The sequence below is a fragment of the Stegodyphus dumicola genome, chromosome 8 (genome assembly GCF_044657685.1).
Source record: "Stegodyphus dumicola isolate Sdum_Otavi_A_Nest chromosome 8, ASM4465768v1".
NCBI classification, from domain to species: Eukaryota; Metazoa; Arthropoda; class Arachnida; order Araneae; family Eresidae; genus Stegodyphus; species Stegodyphus dumicola.
In genome coordinates, this window is record NC_140775.1 from 146,977,614 (window position 1) to 146,999,271 (window position 21,658).

Consider the following 21,658-nt stretch of genomic DNA (forward strand, 5'->3'; position numbering starts at 1 on the left):
ACACTGGAATCCCCAAACCGGAAATCTTTGCATGAGGCGAAATCGGCAAGCCTCAATGCTATGTACATATAATGCAATGAATAATATAATCAATTTATATATGAATTAATAATGTAATGCATATAATAAATAATTGCAATAATGTATAAAATAATTTAACTAAATGTATCTAATACGCATTATTCATTTTGCACTTTTAGTCCAAATATTATGCTTTATCGTTTCTGTCCTGAAATCCGCCCAACCTGCGGTCCCAAGCTTTGCGGATTTCTGGAATTCTACTGTGCTTCCAAATAAGTGCATCTTGAAATGCGTCCAAATTACAGGATCCATCAGGAAAATGTATACGCACTTTAACGAACAAAAATTCTTTATTGTGTGCAAGTATTGAACTTAATTACAGATTAATATAATCATTATATCATAGATTAATTTAGGTTTAATATATTCTGCAGTTTCTTAGAATGCTTAAGATGCTAGAGTGGTGCTATTAGTGAACAGACACGCAACACAATGGTGAGAAGTTGTTTGAACAGTGTTAATTCATGCACCTATGGGGATTCATACACATGCTGTTATTATTTCTTAATGAAGAAGCTTCGGCATAATTGATTTGATACACTACGTGACATCCTTCAAGACCTTTCCAAGCTCATTTTGTTAACTGTTATGTACCGCATGAGTCATAAGAAAATCAACATATGTTAAACAAACACCACACTATATATTGTTAAGATAATTCAACTTCAAAACCAGTACACAACTACCATCTGTTAAAATGTATTCACTTTTTCTGATGAAGAAAGAGTCCAGGTACAAAATAGAAAGAGCACTTTTGTGTCATGATCGAGAAAATAACTTTTTAATACCTTTTTTGGCAAATTTAGAGGTTTACCCAAATATATTTCAGTCTAAATGTACCATTAAATTAAAAATATGTGAAACTTGAATTTAATATAATTCTTAAAGTATACTTTTAAGTAGAATTTATTGTAGCAATATTAAGAATTTCAACAAGGAGAATCCAAAATATTCACTTTTACAGAAAATGTAAATACAATGTCTCATTTATCATATTGACTTGAAATAGAAAACAAGGTATATTTATCAAAAAATAGTTCATGGGCAACACTGATATAGAACCTAAAGATGATATTCTTCTGATAAATTCATGGTGTTTTAGGTGCAGTGCCCTTCTTTCCAATGAGAGATTTATGGATGTGAGGAATGACACCACCACCAGCTATTGTGGCTTTTATAAGTGAATCGAGCTCCTCGTCTCCACGTATAGCTAGTTGAAGATGACGAGGGGTAATTCTTTTCACCTTTAAATCTTTACTTGCATTTCCTGCTAATTCCAAAACCTAAATAGTAACAATATTAATAAAAGCAACTATTTACAAAAACTAAAACTTAAGAAGGTTGTTTTTATCTACACAGCTAATATTAAACATTAATTCATTCACAATAAATGAAAAAAGCTATTTGGCAAAGGAAGACAATTTGAAATCAGAATTTTGCCAACAAATAAGATAAATATTTACTTTAAAATGTATCCAAGATTTTAAGTTAGGAAATACATATTGACAATGAACACAATTTTGATATAATTAGCTTATTTCCTTTAAAAACAAATCTGAACCAATATTTTTCTCATATCTGAAAATTTTATATACAAGCTTCAGAATATTGAGAAAGTTATTGACAAACATCACTTAATGTTGCTTAATACAAAAACTTATATTATTAGTTTGCATTTATAACAGCTAGCTTCATAAACTGATTTTTTTCCATCATGATACAGGTACATAACAAAAATTTTTCATGTTTGTTTACAGATATATATATTTTGCTAGAACATTTATATAGATGAACTTAGTTTAATCTCTGCACTCTTGTGAAAAGAGAAGTGATATAAAACTGAAAACTTCTAAAAAAGTACGTTCATTATATTTGATTTTTTGAAGGGAGCCTCCAAAAGGCAAAGGGGGAAAATTAATGAACATTATAGCAAATACAACATTTTAAAGATGCTAGATCTTCATTTTCTTCTCAAGAAATAATATTTAAACTAAAAAGTACAGGATAAAAGTGTAAAATGTGAATCAAATCAATTTCATTTTATTTCAAACAAAAGTATAAACTGTTTCTAAAAATACAATTTTCTTAAGAGAACTTTAAATACTCACAAAAACAAAAATATACTTGCTTATGAGGATATCTGGCATTTGATCTCCATTACTTTTTATTAGATAATGTAATTAACTCAAATAAAAAGCAAATAATTTCAGCATTATTATTGGATGTGCAATATTATTGGAGGAATAAGAATAATATTCATAAATTTGTGTGACTAGTTTTGAAGGTTTAAATACAGAATCTTCTTTTTCAGCTGCAGAAGCACACATGATGAAACAGAAACCTGTGTTTAGGAGATGATGACTACTGATAAGGAATGAAAACAACTGAAGAAGATTGATTAAAATACAGATCGCTAAGTAGAAGTGGTTTTTTTTTTTTTTTTTTTTTTTTTTTTTTTAATGTGGAATGCCTCTAGAAAATCAAATTCGCAAATGGAAGATGTTTTTTCAATAATTCTGGCTGCAGAGAAATGGAAAATATAATTATTTGACCAATAGGAGATTTAATTCCTCCCCTCAACATGTTCCTCATATTCCTTAGTGTGAAATTTTAAAGCTTTCTTAGTTTGACTACTGCAAATTAAGTCACATTGGTAGGGAATCCTACATATACCAGAGATGGGCAAAACTGCTTTTTTAAGAATTGATTAGATTAGATCAGAATTGTTTTCTCACTAAACTGAATCAGTTTTTAACACTAGAATGGCAATAGGGGTCATTTTGACCCCTGAAAACTTTTGACTGTTGGTTACTTTTGTTTTATTGGAAGAATTGACTTAACTAGATAACAAATACTTGTAAAACAATTTTCAGCATTCTAGGTTTGTTAGTTTTTGAAATATTGGCATGTATTCCTAGAACGGCGGACAGGGGTCATTTTAACCCCTTTACTTTTATCCCTCTTTTTGCTCGAGGCATTGTCAAATAACCCATTGAAAACATTCACTGATGATTTTTCGATTGCATTCATACTATCTCCCAGAGGGACAAAAACCTGGCTGGTTTCAATATTTTGTAATGTCTACATAAGTCGTTGTTCCTTTGTTTGCAATTATCTATTCGTTTGAAGAAAATATGGAAGGAAGGTAGATGCAGGGTTTTTCATGCTTACATTTCTTTTCAGAAATAGTTTATTTTACAGATTTATTTTCCCGTTTGTTAGTTCAGCTTACTTACTGCAGGTAATAACAGTTAGGACAGATGTTTTCTTGCTAATCCCAAATCAGTATTTCAGTACATATGAATTCTGCCATCGAGTTCATTATCACCTTTCCTTTACGCTGTGAGAATCATATGCTAAAACATATTCCCTATCGTTGTCTGATATATTTCTACGTTTTTCAACTTTTACAAAATATGTCTAATAAGCAGAAAAGAGGTCTTACGGATGAAGAAATTTTAAAAAATGTTGCAGGAGCTATCTGAAAATGAGTCTGATGGAGGTGAAATTGATAATTTTTCTGTAGAAACTGAAGATGAATTCCAGACACAAACTATTAATGAATCCAAGGACAGCGAAGTAAACAAAGAAGAACTCAGCTGAAATAAATGGGCAAAAAAGGATCAGGGTATTTGCAAAACTGTGTTTACAATTCCGCTCCTGATAACACTATATGAAATGAAATAAATTCCCAAAATTCACCTGCTTATAATGTTCTAAACGAAACAGCAGGACCAACATCTTTTGCAAAAGGTCATGTTTCTGAGGACAAAGTGTCTAGTGCTTTCAAGTGTCTAGACAAAGTGTCTAGTACTTTCAAGTGTCTAGACAAAGTGTCTAGTGCATAAATTTCTGGAAAATACTCAGATAACGGCACCTGGCAAACTTCCAATAATCGCATTCGGCAACTTGGGCGATATGTGCCTGTTGAGAATCGAGCATTTAATTGATATTAAGTGCAGTTTCAGTGGCATCACTGTTTATTGTTTTCTTATGTTTTATGTATATGGCATCACTTTTTATTTTCGTCATTCTAAAAGTTGTCATGTAAACGATAAGACTAAGTACTCTTTACTTTTTCTTACTTCTTTGTAACAGGTTATGGGATTTAGCGACGTTTAACTGTGCAAAATAAATTAAAAATGGCTATGTTGGCATATTTGAATCAAGGATTGTTTTTACTTTCGTTTTCGATTTCAACATTTCCACCTGAACAGTGTGTAGGTAGACAGTACAGTGTACCAATAGCCTTTTATTTTTGCTGCATATTTCCTGGTTAATGACGACGTAATATGGAAAAAAATTTTGTTCAGTGTACCAAATTGGAAGGTTTATCCAACTGGACTGATTGGAAATTTGAAATAAACTATTTATTTGTGCTCAACAATTGTGCAGGCATCTTCGATAATTCCCTTATCATGCCAAAAGCTCCGGCAGAAAGCGCGAATGAAAAAACGATACGCAAGTACAACGGAGCCACAAAAGCATATGTGAAAGCTGCTGTGATCATTCGCACAGATGTATCACTGAATGTGTTAATTAGTAATTTTGAGAAAGTGTCAAGCATGAAATTGGACAATCTTCTGCAACAGTTTTTCACTTTTTGGATTGAGAAAGGCAAAAGTGTAATGCAATCACTCGCACGTTTATGTACACTGTGGGTGGATCTTCAACGAAAGCAAGAGTTGAGCGACGAAGGAAAGTTGCCACAGAACTTGCTAGCACCGCGAATCTTATCTATTTTTCCTGATGACGAATATATCAAGTTCAAATCACAGTGGGACTCAATGCCAAAGACGGAAAAGTCACCTGATCGAACAGATCAACATGCGGCTGCAAAGAAGAAATCAAGAGGTTAGAAACGAAAATACGATAACATTTGTAGCAAATGCTAATTATAGCACAAAACATAGCGGAAAGAAATGGAACAAAACAATGAACATGCTGAGTAAGACCAGTGATGATGTGAAAAGTTTCAATGGCATCTGTTTTCGTTGTAATAAACCCGGACACATTGGTAAATTTTGCCCAGTTTTCCCTGACAAGCCAACCACGATGAATGGCAAAACATTGCAAATACTCAATGCAGTGCATTTGCTTGTCAAGAAGATGATTGTGGCCAAAATGTGTGGCTTAAAGACGATGGAGCTACAGCACGCATTACAAATTTAATCGAGTATTTCAAGACGTACCGTCACTTTAACAAACAAGCAGAAATCACAGTCAGTAACAAACAGACAATACCAGCATATGGCTGTGGGGACACCGATATGTACGCGATGGTTGGAAACGTACAAAAATATATTGAGCTCACTGATGTACTGTACGTACCAGAAATTGGCAAAAATTTGTTATCAGCCTCAAAGGTAATGAAGCGAGAAATCTCGAACTTTGGTGATTCAAATGATATGATTTATCGTTTCTTTCGCAAGGAGACCCCAGATAATATACTTTAATGGACTCTTTGAATTATGTGCAAAACCAGTCAAGCCACAAGGGGGTTCTGCTGCCACAGCCTACTTAATTGACAACGAAATGACAATTCCTTTTCCTAAGACGGCAATGAAGACGATGACAAAATTGCCATTATCACTTTGGCATCAAGGAAAACAAAACTTGCGCCAAAATGGTATAGGTTTTATTGACGATGGACCATTTTATGAGCCATGTGCATATGGTAAACAAAGTCACCGAACATTTAAACCAAAACGATTCAAAACACAAAAGTCTGGTGAGATAATACATGCAGACTTACTCAAATCGCCAGTCTTATCAAGAGGTGGAAAGAAGTACATGTTAGTGATTAAGGACGATTACTCTAAGTTTTGACGTAAAATTTCTGAGACATAAGGCTGTGGATAAAATCAAGCAGTTTCTACTTCAGACCAACAAAGATGGTATAAATGTAAAAGAACTGGTCACAGACGGTGGTCGTGAATTTGACAATGATAAATTGGTGAAACTGACTGATGATGCAGGCATCAAGCTGCGAATCACTATGCCATATACACCAGAACATAACGGATTGGTTGAAAAAGAGAATCATACGATAATGAATGCAGTTCGCACTATGATCAAGGATTCAGGCCTACCATAGTTTCTATGGGCAGAAGCACTGTCTACGTTCTCAATTGAAATGCACCAAGTAAGACTACAGGAAAATCTCCGTTTGAGGAATGGTTTGGACGCAAACCGGCAATCAACAGAATTGGAGTTTCTGGATCAGCTGCATGTACCAAATGTCAACAGAGGTAAATTAGATGACACAGCTAGCTATAAAGGGCTATTTGGTTGGTTATTGTGATGACGATGGGTATCTGATTTTCATATCATCAAGGAATGATACGATAAAAAGTGCCAATGTAGTGTTCAATGAACAGCAAATCGATCCTACTTCCCAACCTTCAAAATTAGCATCTAACACCGGTCTATTAAGCAGTATGAAGTTTATTTTGGAAGATGCACATGATGATGCAAACACACAGGGAGCTAGTGATCTGTGCACTGATGAAGATGAACCAACACAAATGACCGTGCGTATATCGCGAGACCTTTCAGCTATCCAACGGCCTGTCAGATTTAATGACTACAACGTGTATAACAGCATTCTGAAGTTGGAAGAGCCTAAAACATATGACAGAGCAACGAAGTCTCCTGAATACGCCAAATGGAAACGAGCCATGGACGAAGAAATGGCTTTGCATGCCAACCATGGAACAAACCAACTTGTTGAGCCACCTAACGGACATAAATCCTTGATAATTGCTGGATTTACAGAGTGAAGACAAATCCGGATGGCTCAATCGAGAGATTTAAGGCCTGTTTGGTAGCAAAAGTGTATATCGACGGCGAATATCGACTACAAAGACACATTTAGCCCGGTGTGCTTCTATGATACTATTCAAGCTCTAATTGCAACGGCAGCCAAGGAGAATCTCAACTTATATCAAATTGACGTGGAGATAGCATTCCTTTATGGTGTTCTAACTGAGGAGATCTACATGCATCAACCCAAAGGCTACAACGACGGGAGTAAGAGTGTATGCAAGATCTTCGACCTTTATACGGCAAGAAACAAGCTGGACGATGTTGGAATGCCAAGTTTACCTACGTGATGAATAAACGTGGCATGATACAAAGTAAATCCGACAACTGCCTGTTCATAAGAAATGATTATGGGCATAAGATGCTGATGGCGATTTAGGTTGATGATGGCATTGTCGCAGTTCAGGACAAAGCGGCATTCTTCACATTTATGGACGAGCTCAAGCAACATTTTAACATTCGAGTAACGACGTTAAATTGTTTCCTTAGTCTACAAGTAGAACGTTTGAAAAACAGCTCACTCTTCCTGCACCAAGAAGCATTTACAAGAAAGCTATTAGAACAATATGGAGATGCTAAGACATCACACATTCCAGTAAAGAAGTCAAGTCTCAAGATCGACTATGGTCAACCAAATGACGACGGCATGATCAAGATCAACTAGGTGAGGCCTCTCAGCAGTGAAATTCCATGCCGATCAGTGGTTGGCAGTTTGCTGTACTTGGCGATGGGGTCTCAATCGGATATTGCTTATGCAGTGAGTTTGATGTCTCGAAAGCTGAACAATCCTACAGAGATTGATTGGGAAATCGTACAAACAGCATTAAGATACTTTGGCAATACCATAGGACACGACATTGTGTACAGTAATGAAGATGATAGAAGTTTGATGTTGTTTAGTGATGGAGATAACAACAGCTGTGCAGAAACACGCAGGTCTCGAACAGGTGTTATTTCTTTCTATCGTGAAGGTGCAATTACGTGGCAAAGCAAGCTACAGGAGGTCATATCCAATTCGACGACAGAAGCAGAGTTCATGGCAGCAGCTGATGCCACAAAAGACTTGACATGGTTGAAGAGCTTGTTCAATGAGATAGCTAAGAAAGTACAAATTGATAATCAGAGTACTATCAAGTACATCAAAAATCCACTGTTCCACACACGCACATAGCACATTGACCAAAGCTACAAGTTTGTGCAAGATGAGTTCTCGAAGAGACGTTTTCAATTAGACTATGTCACAAGCAACAAACAGACATTTTGACGAAGGCGCTTACAGCACCTCAGTTTCATTTCCAGAAGAAATTTATTGGTGTAAAAACAGTCAATAAGTAAAGGTTAATCTATATGAACAATGACTATTTTCGTGCTCGAAGGAGGCTGTTGAGAATCAAGCATTTAATTGATATTATGTGCAGTATCAGTGGCATCACTGTTTATTATTTTCTTATGTTTTATGCATCTGACATCACTTTTTACTTTCGTCATTTTAAAAGTTGTCATGTAAACAATAAGACGTATGTAAGTTCTTTTTACTTTTTTTTTTTTTTTTTTTTTTTTTTTTTTTTTGTTGTTGTTAATAAAGTTCAAAAATCCAATTAGCCATCACTCTGTTAATTTTATAACAGTACCAAACAGTGGGAAGATAGTTTTTGTTGCTACAGTCAAAAGTCTTTAATCCGGACTTGTCGGGACTTCGGCGATTCCGGATTATAGATCATCATTTTAAATCTGGTAAGATGGCATGCAGCAGAAATTACAAAATTAAAAATATGAAACCGTAATTTATGAAATAAAGAGCAATTATGATTTAAAGGGTATCAAAAAAAAAAGCTTAATATTTATTTGTTTACTTTATTAAACATTTCTATCAACGCGCACATGCCTAGAGCATACATTACGCATAGTCGAAATAAGAAAATTGCAACCAGAAAACTATTTGATGTGTACTCGTGATATTTATAATGACGAGGAATTTGATTTAAATCATATCAAAGACGGAATACATCGAGATGAAATACTACATTTAGTAAGGAATTATAAGCTGAATAAAATAAAAACATCTGCCCGGAAGATAAGGATAGTGCTGACAGATCATCTTCCAGTTCATTTTGCGCCGTGACGTTCACCACCCCTGTAGAGCAGCGCGAAATTGATAAACAGATTTCGGAATGGTTAGAGAAACAAAGAATATGCCTTTATCCATTTTTTTGCAGCAATTCCACTTTTTGTTTGATGGACATTGAAACATACTTCGCTTTGTAGATCTTTTGGCAGCTCCAGCATCGGAAATTCTATTTGACATAATCGAAAGTTCAAGCTTACTTTTATAAAATTATTCTAACAGAGTGCAAAAAATAATAAGCCGGATCCAATTAGAAGATTAAGAAATGATGCAATCTCCAACATTAACTGAACTAGATAATTAGATAATTTTAGCTTAGCTTATACCGTCCGTTATACATTAAACGCGCATGCGTAAACGTATTATGCACACACGCATTTGCGCATGCGTGAACGCATTATGCGCTGACGCATGCGCAGAAAGTTTGTAGCTTTGAGGTCCACATTATAGATCATTCTGGATTAACAACTTTTGACTGTATTACAAAGCACAGTGCAAAAATTAATTTTTAGACTGGAGGTATAAAGAACAGGAAACTGCTGACAATACTGGCATTTTCCTTTTTTTAAAGACTAATTTGACAAAATGGTACCAAATATTGCTTGACATTCTTTGTTCTGCAAACTTGAAAAACTATATTAAATAGAGAAAGTTATGTTTATAAAGATACACTAATTTTGGTACTATTCGGTTTCGAGGGCCATAGAAAATCGCCGAACTATTGTTGATGCCAATGCTGCCAAAAATAGCTGCGGCAACCCTAATAATTGCAGCAAGAAAGGAAGTATGATAGTAAATAACTATTTAAGTTTTAAGTGTTTTAATTTAGATGAAAGGTTAATTTCATATAATACTTTTTTATTATTATAATTTACATCAAAAAGGCTAAACATGACTGAATGGAAGCATAAGAGTAAATAACTATTTCAGATCATTATTGTAATTTATATAAAAATTGCTAAACATAACTGAATGGATGCCTGCATCGCTATTTCGCTACCGACTTATCGCTAAAGCATAATTTCATCTCATTGGTCGTTCAAACGTAATTTTCTATAATGAATGATGCCTTTTCTTTGAAAATATTCTCGGCAAAGTGCAAAATCACTCACTTGTTTGTTTGCCGCTTTTTACAAGGGTAAAAACAATTGGATTTCTGTCAATTTTCTTTTACTTTTTAAGTGAAAATAGGTTGATGTGTACATAGATAAAGTAAAGGGTGTGCGCAGTGCCATTTTTGTGCAATTCTAGGATTTTTTTTAAAGTGTAAGTAGGTTGATGTGCACATGAATACCGAGTATGTGCAATTCTAAAAAACGCGTCAAGCAGTGGATGATTCTGCACTTTACCCAAAATTCTACTACCGACTTTTCGTCATGGGCAATTCCCTAATTGTTAAACCCATAGAATATCAAAAAAGGATTTAAAATCAAAAAGGATTTAAAAATTAAACTAGCACTTCAACGGAGTTTTAAGAAATATAAAACTATATAAACTTACGCAATCTGAAATAGCGCGTACGCTAGATTTGGTGCGCTCTTAAGTGGGCGCGTTTGCTATATTTGGCCCTTTTGCACATACATTTTCGCTGCAATTTTTTTACAGCCCTCAAAATGGAATAGTACCCTAATTTTTAAGAAGATTGGAGAGAAATTTACAGCTCTTCACTACAAGACATTAGTAAAATAAGAAATAAAAATATAATTTATTATTTTACATAAATGTTACAATAATATTGTATAAAAAAGGTAATACCTAATATACATAGTTACACTACGCCACAGTATTCAAAGAATCAAAATGAAACTCAAAGGAACAGCTTTGAAGAAGCAAAAAGAGCAAATAATCAAGATTCCACAGGAGCCAGATTTGCGGTTAGAACAGGAGCATCAGAGCGATGAAATGAATGAATAATGAAAACCCTGTAGGAATCAGATCTGCAGCTAGACGAGTGATGAAAAGAGCAAATAATCAAGACTCTGAAGGACCTGTATCTGCAACTACAGGAGTGCCAGAGAGCTGACAGCTGGAAATCCGAGGAGGAAACTGAGCACCTATAATCTACATACTTAAAACAGATCCTCGCACTGCCAGATGGAAAAAAACCTCCATCCATTCGTCAAAAGGAGTGATCGGTTTCGCTGAGATGCATCGGGTTATTTAATGCTTTGTTTTGTAAATACTAAATGGAACACAAGCATACCAGAAGCATACATATATAACACACACAAATTAAAAAAAGGTAAGAGACGATCAAATTTTTGGCACACTTCCCAACAAGAGCTCTCCGTGAACTGTTTAAGAACTAACGCTCTGTTCACTGGTTCGGAGATTGCTCGTTCAGTAAAGTAAATTGGTTCTTGGAATCTGTTTAAGAGCAGATCATCTATCTCTAGTATATACCTTACGCAGAATATGAACTTCAGAACTTACCTCTCAATACAGAACAATTAGCTGCAAATCACCTACTAATTAATTTTGCAAGCATCTTTAAAATCTTTTGTATAATATGACAAACAACTAAAAAATTTTTCATTTACTTACTTCAGCTGTTAGGTATTCAAGAATAGCAGCACTATAGACAGCTGCAGTTGCACCAACTCGACCATGACTTGTAGTCCGACTTTTCAAATGTCTATGTATACGACCCACTGGGAACTAGAATGAAATTCTAAGATATAATGTCGTGTATGAATTGTTGTAGAAGAGAGAACGAGATTTTAAATAACTCTTAAAATAGAAAAATTGATCAAAATAATAAAATTTATCGCTCTTATTGGATTTAGTTACACCCAGCAACACACCACAAACAATTTCTTTGTACCTTTTGAAGATAAAATCTAGTATTTTGATTTCTGATAGATGTTGTCAGACAATAGTATATTAAATGGCATCAAATGAATTTTTATTCCCTGCCTTCATAAGAAGACACATGATGACAATGTGTAGCAGCTTGCCGCTTATTCTTCCATTCTACTCATTTCCATATGCATACAATATTTTGTATATGGAAGCCAGTCTCAGGATCAAAGACAGAATTTCTATTTTTTTTTTTTTTTTTTAAAGCATTTTTATTTTTACTCATACCACCACCTCTGAAAAGGGGAGAGAATGTTAAGATGAAAAGGAAAAGAAAAAATCTCATCTTTGTACAAGAATCAGATACAGATTCTAGGATTGCCATATACTCGCAAGAATTACAACCCACAGGTGGTATTTTTTGACAATGTATTGGCAGCTACCAAATAGCCATTAAGTACCAGATATATTTCTGCATGTTAAATTAACATACACTATTTTCTAAAAGTGCGATTAAATAATTATAGGGCTATTAAAATGCAAAATCTTTAGTATACTGGAAATTTCTGATCAAACTAATTGCTTTATACAAAATCTATAAAAAGCTGCATTCCAAATGAAAATGTTTTGTATCTGGTATTTACAGAAAGTTCCATTTCTTTAACTTAGTGATGTTCAAAGAGAAAATTTTTGCATACAGCTTCATTTGAAATGAAATACTTCAGCAATGAATGTGGTAATTTAAAACTGGACATTTCTCAAGTTTTCATTACATTATTAACTATATTTCATAAAACTGAGAGAAGTCCGAGTTCTGACTGCCATACATATTTTAAATTTTGTGGACAGCTTACAACTGCTGTATTAAGCATTGTATTTTGGAGACCTCCAACTAAGAAACGCTTATAAAACATTTAAAAATTAATACACCAAAGCATATATTTCAAGATAAAGAAATTAATTAGAAGAAATCGGATATCGCCTAACTAAAAATTAAAAATTTCTTTAAAATTTATCTATACAGATTTCAAGTATCGAACTTTATAGTATATTAGCAAACAATTTCTGAAACTTCCAGAAATCAATTAAAAAATAATATACGTTTCAGTGGAAGTTCAGTGGTATACGTTTCAGTGGAAGTAAACATGCATGGAAATAATTTAAATATTTGACACTAAGTATTTGTAACCATTTGTAATATTTGCGGTATGAATTCGTTGGTGACGTTTATAATATAATAGATAATTTAGAGGTAAAAGTTTTTGGATATTTTATTTATTTTATAGGTGAAATGTTCATCCTTGGAAAGTGTATATACTTTTTCGCGATCAGGTAATTTCATATATGTTCTTTTTACCGGATTTAAAGATTTACAAAATTTTCATGCATTTTCGTGAAATTTTTCTAATTTATGAGAAAAAAGCAGTGTACATGGATATAGTGAAGAGTGTGCGCAATGCCATTTTTGTGCAATTCTGGGATGTTTTTTTAAGTAAAAATAAGTCGACGTGTACATGGTTTAGTGATATTTTAATTAAATGATAGTTATTTTGTGAATTTTATGTTTGTAGGAATTTGGTATACATTTCAGTTGAAGTAAACGTGCATGGAAATAATTTAAATATTTGATACTAAGTATTTGTAACCATTTGTAATATTTGTGGTACGAATTCGTTGATGACGTTTATAATATAATAGATAATTTAGAGGTAAAAGTTTTTGGATATTTTATTTATTTTATACGTGGAAATGTTCATCCTTGGAAAGGATATATACTTTTTCGTGATCAGGTAATTTCATTTATGTTCTTTTCACCGGATTTAAAGATTCACAAAATTTTCATGCATTTTCGTGAAATTTTTCTAATTTATGAGAAAAAAACAGTGTACATGGATATAGTGAAGAGTGTGCGCAATGCCATTTTTGTGCAATTCTGGGATATTTTTTAAGTAAAAATAAGTCGACGTGTACATGGTTTAGTGATATTTTAATTAAATGATAGTTATTTTGTGAATTTTATGTTTGTAGGAATTCGGTATACGTTTCAGTTGAAGTAAACGTGCATGGAAATAATTTAAATATTTGATACTAAGTATTTGTAACCATTTGTAATGTTTGCGGTATGAATTCGTTGGTGACGTTTATAATATAATAGATAATTTAGAGGTAAAAGTTTTTGGATATTTTATTTATTTTATACGTGGAAATGTTCATCCTTGGAAAGGGTATACAATTTTTCGCGATCAGGTAATTTCATATATTTGCTTTTTACCGAGTTTAAAGATTCACAGAATTTTTGTGCATTTTCGTGCAAATTTTTGTAATTTATGAGAAAAAAGCAGTGTACATGGATATAGTGAAGAGTGTGCGCAATGCCATTTTTGTGCAATTCTGGGATGTTTTTTTAAGTAAAAATAAGTTGACGTGCAAATGGTTTATGTGTATGTGCTATTCTGAAAAACGCGCAAGGAGTTTGCAATTGTGCACTTTTTCTCAATTTTGCAGTTAATATTTGTCATGATTAAGCAGTTTTGCTACATAAAATTTCTAGCATAAGTGTAATTCGGCTAGTAGATTGTTGGAAAAAGTGTTCAGTAAATAAAAAGAAAAGAAACATGTCTTTACTTCGTGAAGACAAAATGGTGGCAAAAAAAAAAATAGAGGGTTGCTGTAGCAGAGTTGGTCGCCAAATTTTCGCCAAAAAATCACTAATTTACCATAATCCAAAGATCAACCCAAAATACTTTTATGTATTCCCAGGGTCATCAAAGTTCAGTAAAGCACTGCTTTGAGTAATTAATCAAAGTTTGAATGAATCTTAAAAGATAACAAGATGTATAATGTTTATTCTAGTTTTATTTACAATGCTACTTTAAGGATTTGAATATTATTGAAGATTCTTGGCATTGTCAAATTTATTATGAAAAAGGTAGTTGTTTCAAAATAAAATATTTTAAGCTATCAGCAAGTAAATTCAAAAAACAACTTTGAAAAATTGCTTGTGTAAAATGAATGTTTTAAATGTATTATTTAGTAATGAATCCATTAATCTATTATATGTACAGTAGCACTAACTATTAAACATAATTTTGAGAATATCGACAAGCAAAGCACTTAAAAAGACAATTTTCACTAAAAATATTAGTATTCTGTATGAATGACAGAGAACATATGTAATGAATACCATGCCAAATATCTATATAAAGAAAGAAAAAAAAAAGATTATCTACATAGACTACATTAAAAAAGTAATCCTGCTATGCAACACATAGTTAATTTCTGATTACATGATATTGCAAGCATTTTCTTCAGATTTTTCTTACAACTGGTTAAGACCATTGAATACTGGTAGTTTGATCTGGTTTCATATGGTTAAAGGGCTGGCTGCATGGTTGGTTTTTCTAGTTTTCTTCACATGTAATGCAAACACAAGAAAGTTGTTCAAAAAGGCATCTTTTTCAGGTCGATAGCCGGTATTCTTTGCCATATTTGAATAACCTAAACTTTCCTTCAGATTCTACATTGACATGATATATCTGTTGTAAGCAGGACAATGATCATTCCGCCTCTATCCATGTGGCAAGAGTATATTTAAAACATGTCAGAATCATGGGATTCATAACAAAATCGACCATGTTTAAATCTTGAAAACTTTATAAATTTTCCTGATTCTCTTAAGTCATGGGTTTCACTAACAAGATATTCATATTTTTGTTCAAGTTCACAAGCAGTTGAGCAATACAATTGCTGAATACTGGTAGTTTGACCCAAGTTGGAATCTTCAGTATTCAGTATCTTGGGCCATCACACTGTCATGCCCCCTAAAGTTATTACTGCTTGGCATAATAACAATCTCACCTGACCATCTCTCCACTTTGTCAAAACTAATATATCAGCTGCAGTCTCTCCAAAGACTCTGGATCAAAGATTATAACAGAGATTTAAAAATATCTTTCTTAGAATACAAATAGGTTTGTCAACGTCTGGCAACAATTCATGAACTTTTCACACAAAGCATTTACGACTCATTTCAGATACAACGTTTTGAGAAGTGTTTCATGTGCCTTTTTCATACGTATGGCTGCATCATTCAGAAGAAAATGATGTTGTTATGTTTAATTTCATCAGGCCTGATGCAACGTCTAAAATACTGGAACTGCTGGTTTTTCCCACATCTGTTATAAGGACAAATAATTTCAATGATATCCTGGAAGTGGAATTATTCTAGGGTACATATTAATTTGTCAACAGCATTGGTTATTTCATAAATGAAAATGAGAATACTGCTTTTTCCATTCTCACTTTGGATATTCTAAATTGAACTAATGTATACAGCATTGAATTATATACATTTTAAGGTAAATTTGCGGAACATCATTTCTTATACATTTCCAAACATCTTTTCAGAGATGGACTTTCTTACAGGATTGAGATAATGAAGATATTGTAATATTTTGTTATTTAACAAATAAATATATATTTATTATTGAAGTGGCAATGCCATATTTGTATAATGTAACTGTTGCTCAGCAACATAAGAAACTGTTTAAAATGAGAATTCTAAAGTTTTACCAGCTAGTAGTTTGATAATATTTGTTTACAAAGCATAATTTTAAGTTTTAATATTTTGGCAACATTGATATTAAATTGTAAAAAGAAGGAGTTAAAATGTATCTGGAAGAGAGAAAGTTTTATTATTATGGTTTAGTAGAATGTGGTAAGATTTCTTATGTCTGATTTTCTTTAATAAAAATTTCTTTTTGTACATTGCCATAATGTATTTTTGTTAGAAGTGGATGATTCTTTTGAGAATGTTATATATATGCCAATCTTAAAAACCAACATAGTTGAATGAAAATTTTGCCACTAAAGAATTTCATTCAAATTATCTATCTCCATAAACTAAAAATAAAATTTATGTTTTATTCAGGGGCGTAGCTAGAGGGAGGCCATGGGGGGCATCTGTCCCGGGGCGCAGAACCTAAGGGGCGCCAAAATGATGTAACGACATTTTAGAATTAAATGTTTTCCATCCTTGGCAAGCAGTAGGGGGCACGAAATCTTCAGTTGTCCCTGGGTGCTGAAAACCCTAGCTACGACTCTGGTTTTATTAAGAAGATCATCTTGTCAATTACTGCAAAATACTTTACAATATATTTAGTGATCATCAGTCTGAATCAGAAAGAGTGCGACTCTTCAGAAAACATTCCTTGTGATCAAACTATTTTGTAGGAAAAGATAAAACAACAAAATGGAAGAAAGAACCCTTTCGAATTAAAAGATTCCCATAATATTATAAAAAAATTGCCTGGCAATACACATATATCTAAAGATGTGGCTTCACCCATCGATGCATGGAAGCTAATATTTGATGACACATTGATTGAAATGATTGCAAGATGCTCTAATATTTATGTAAAAAATGTATCGGGAAATTTTAAAAGAGATGCAAAACCTATAGAGAAAGAAGAGTTTCTTGCTTTTTTAGGACTCATATAAATGGCTTGCACAAATCCTCCCGTGTAAATGCTAGAGAATTATGGGCGATTGATGAAACAGGATTGGATATTTTTCATAAAACAAATGAACTATAAGCGTTTTCTTTTCATTCTTCATGCCTTATGATTCGATGATGTCGGAACACGGGAAGACAGAAGAAAAAGTGATAAACTACCTCCAATAAGAGATTTGTTTGACAATTTTGTCCAGAATTGTCAGAAATTATATCATGTAGAGTAGTACGTGACCTTAGATGAAAAGCTGGAGCCTTTTCGAGGACGATGCTCCTTTTGGCAGCATATGCCTAAGAAACCTGCAAAATATGGTATACGGATATTTACTGTGAACCTTCTATACTTTCAACATGGAAATTTACTCAGGTCAGCAGCAGATGGGCCATACAAGAAAGTCAACAGTTCTTGTGAAAAAGCAAAGCACATCCTAGCTCCATTATACAATTCTGGCAGAAACGTTACCAGAGACAGTTGGTATACCAGTTATGAATAGGCCAATTTCTTACCGAAAAATAAAATTTCTATTGTTGGAATAATATGCAAGGATAAGAGGATTATCTCACCTGAATTTGTGTCAAATAAAAATAGAGAACAGCATTCAACTCTCTTGGAGTTTCAAAAGGATACAATGCTACTTTCTTATATGGCTGAAAAGCACAAATGTGTTAACTTTTTGTCAGCTATGCACAATGATGACCATATTGATGAAAGCACAGGTGATTTGAAAGAATCTGAAGTAATTACGTTTTAAAACGTGACAAAAGGAGCAGTTGATATAGTCGACGAAATGGGTGGCACTTATTCTGTGGCAAGAATATCAAACCGATGGCCTATGGGCATATTTTTTTGCTCTTAAATATTGCTGGCATAAATTCACGGAGCTTGCTTTTATCTACTAAAACTCCACCAGAGAAGTTCAGGAATGAGGCACTTTTTGGCCTTTGCACTTTTAGGTTCCTCATTTGAAATCACAACAGAAACAGTAGGAATACAACGAAGATTCTCTTGAAGATTCGCAAAGAAAAGAAAATTATGTTACCGGAGATGTTACATGTGCTCAAGAAAAAAAGACAGAAAATCAAAAACTGTATATGTGAAGTGTAAAAAAAATATATGTCAAGAACACTGTGAAATAGAAGCTTCATGTATAAACTAAAAAATATCTAATTTTTTTTAGTTTAATTGATTTGAAAATTAATTATATAACTCATTGCCCATGTAATAATTCTGCATAATTGGGATTATAACTGCATTCAAAAATAAAAATAAAAATAAAACAAATTTCTCATTGAAATCAATGATTCCTAGTCATCTGAAGAAAACGTAAGTATTTTTGATTTATTTGTTATTAATTTTAAAATTAACATTATTTTTAAGCTATTTTATATAATAAACGTTGCAATTAATACAGAATGCATTATTTTACTGAACTGCAATAATATGTTTCATATAAAAATGAAACATATGTCATTTAATTGCGACGCGCATTCTCGCGACGTCCTTCCGGGTTAACTATACATCGCTACATGTCATTATCAACCTATTTACTTTACTTCTATATGCTAAATATCGTATAACTTGACTGTACACCGCTTAAATCATGGCTTCCATATGAATATCTTGCAATTTAACTATACACCGCTAAAATCATGACCGATTAGCCGTTGGTGAGTTTGGTGAATAAATACGCACCAGCGCCAATGGATCCGCTGAGAAAGAAAACCCGGTAAAGTAGTAAAATAATATTTAAAGCTTTTAAACAGTATAAAACTTACTTGCAGTCCAGCTCTAGCAGATCGTGAAATCGCTTTAGTCTTAGATTTCCCGGAATCTTTACCAGCTTTTCCTCCAGCCTATTACAAAATACCCAACAAATGTTCTGTTATATCGCTTTGAAAATTATACAGATTATAAAATATAAAGCTACTTACCATGTCTTAAATAAAAGCAGGTTTTATAGCTGAACGGAAAACTCACTACACACTAAGAACAACGAATTCCGTTCCTATGTTCGCGGCAAAATGTAGCAATACTGTTGACGTTTGATTGGCCAATAGCGTGCTACCAATAAAACAGCTTTCGACTTTCTTCTTTCTCTTGAAGCTTGGCTTCCCTTTGGCGCCTTGTATATATTCTAAAGTGGTGCCAGACACCAGGGTACCTGGGTATTACTAACCCTACCCCTCATCGAACAAATTATAGTATAGTTTCGAATATATGTGAATTATAACTGAATGCATTAATGAACATATCTTAAAATGTTGTGGATATACATAATTATCAGGTAATGGTACATAATTTTTTGACAGCATATCTCCTAACGGTAACTTAAAGCAATAATCTGGATAGAAAGCCAGTCAAGCACAGAAGCTGGAAAGAGAACATAGACAAACATGGCAAAACAAAAGAGGTAAGTACGCTACTTCATTTGGCGCTTTATGCTCCAATTCAAATATAGGGGTCTAGTCTGCATACTGGTCGAGATCGATGACGGAAAGGCACCGTATCCTCCCAACGTGCGACGAGATCTCTAAACGAGAGTGACGTCTCATATGACGCGTTCTTCGTGCGAAGCAACAATTTGCAATCCTCGAGCACCAATCGAAACCATTTCATTCCGAGGTGGGGCAGCGTTCGAGATAGACGTCTTATCGCTTCGCATTCCGAGGTGCGACAGCGTTCGAGATAGACGTCTTATCGCTTGGCTCTCCGTTTCCTTGCGTTGCTACCACCCCCGCTACTGTACCGAGTTGATCGACCTCGCCTCACGGGCTCTGGGTTGTTTCTTCTTTGGCTTTCGCATCGCCAAAGCGTCGCCTTAACTGCACTGCTGCACCCTTCGCTGGATAAAACAGGTCGTATTTCATTCTTTCTTCTGATTTTCTTCATTCACCGTGCTGATAAGGGTACCTTCGGGTCCGCCCTTTAATAAGGCCTTTTTCCAACTTATTTGCCTCACATGATTAATCAATATGACACAACAAACATAACTGTAACTAATAATAACATGAACATGGAAAATTCACCTCCAAACTCAGAAAATCTTCACATGAGACATCTCAATGATGAACCCAACGTTCTCCAAATTTTAAGTCACAAAATTACTTTATCCAAGGACGTCGAAACTACCAGATCCTTGGTGGAAGATATCCAAGATATCCGTAACGACCCAAATGTGATTATGTCCGCTAGTGATAAAAAAGAACTAAACTTTCTCCTTGTAAAAGCCATCAATCAACTGCGTATGCAGGAAAACGAGATGGCCAATGCAAAAATAAACGAATTAAAAACCTCTAACGAAAAGCTCACTAAACAATTTGAAGAGATTAAAAACTTCTGCGACATACTTCAATCCATTAGTGGTTTCAAAGAACAAAGAAAATTGCGCCATAGACAAAGGGACTCTGATCCGATAAGGAGCCTTCTCTCAAAACCAGCAATCGATATAAACAATTAGAGAACCAAATAGACGGCATGCATTTGGACAAGGAAGATGAATCAGCCACTCAGCTCACTACCACCCCAAAAGACCACCCAAACAAAAGTGACACCATTCCCGCAAATAGAAAACCAAACTCTAGCCCAAAAGCAAGCAGAATTGATAAAGTGCCCATTATTGTCGTAGATGACGTACCAAAAGCGGATGAATTCTTAAAAAACTTGCAAACCGGAAAACAAGCAAACCGGAAAAGAGATACCTGGCACCTTAAAAGGACGCCGCCTTGAAATACAAACTGCAGACTCTGACTCACATCGATTCATTCGCAAAATAGTTGAAGAAACAAAGCTTAAAGCCCACACCTACTTATTGTCCGAAGATAAAGTTTTAAAAGTCATGATAAGAGGCTTACCCATCACCACAGATCCCGGAACCATCACTCAAGAACTACTTGACAAAGGATTCAAGGTTAACTTCATTACACTATTAAGAAACAGAAAAGAAAATAAACCGATGCCGCTTTTCTTAGTACATATACCAAAATCAGAAGAAAATAAGGAAGTATTCAAAATCAAACGCATAGGTTATATGAACGTATCAATAGAGTCATTACGCAAGAAACCTGGCCCTCCACAATGCTATAGATGCCAGGGATTTTTTCACAGTTCCCTGCTCTGCACCAGAGATTGGGTATGCGTCCTTTGCGGAGCAATCATAAACCTATAGAATGCACCCACAGTCGCGACCAGCCAGCCATATGTTCACTGCAACGGTCCTCACCCAGCCAACTTCTCAAATTGCCCGGCCAGACCAAAAAACACACCAGTTCCAACCCAGTCCTCCACCAGCAATCAATCCCTAGACTAACAGAAGACT

General features: G+C 34.1%; 1 protein-coding gene across 1 annotated transcript; it reads right to left on the bottom strand.

Annotated features, from left to right (window-relative positions):
- Positions 1–969: 969 nt before the first annotated feature.
- On the bottom strand, positions 970–19,450 carry LOC118205076 (histone H2A.Z). Its single transcript, XM_035377367.2, has 4 exons — positions 19,275–19,450; positions 19,119–19,196; positions 11,576–11,689; positions 970–1,364 (listed from the first exon to the last, which is right to left on the bottom strand). The coding sequence occupies exons 1-4, from the start codon at positions 19,275–19,277 to the stop codon at positions 1,170–1,172; spliced, it is 390 nt and encodes a 129-aa protein (XP_035233258.1). The 5' UTR covers positions 19,278–19,450; the 3' UTR covers positions 970–1,169.
- Between the last annotated feature and the right edge of the window lie 2,208 nt (positions 19,451–21,658).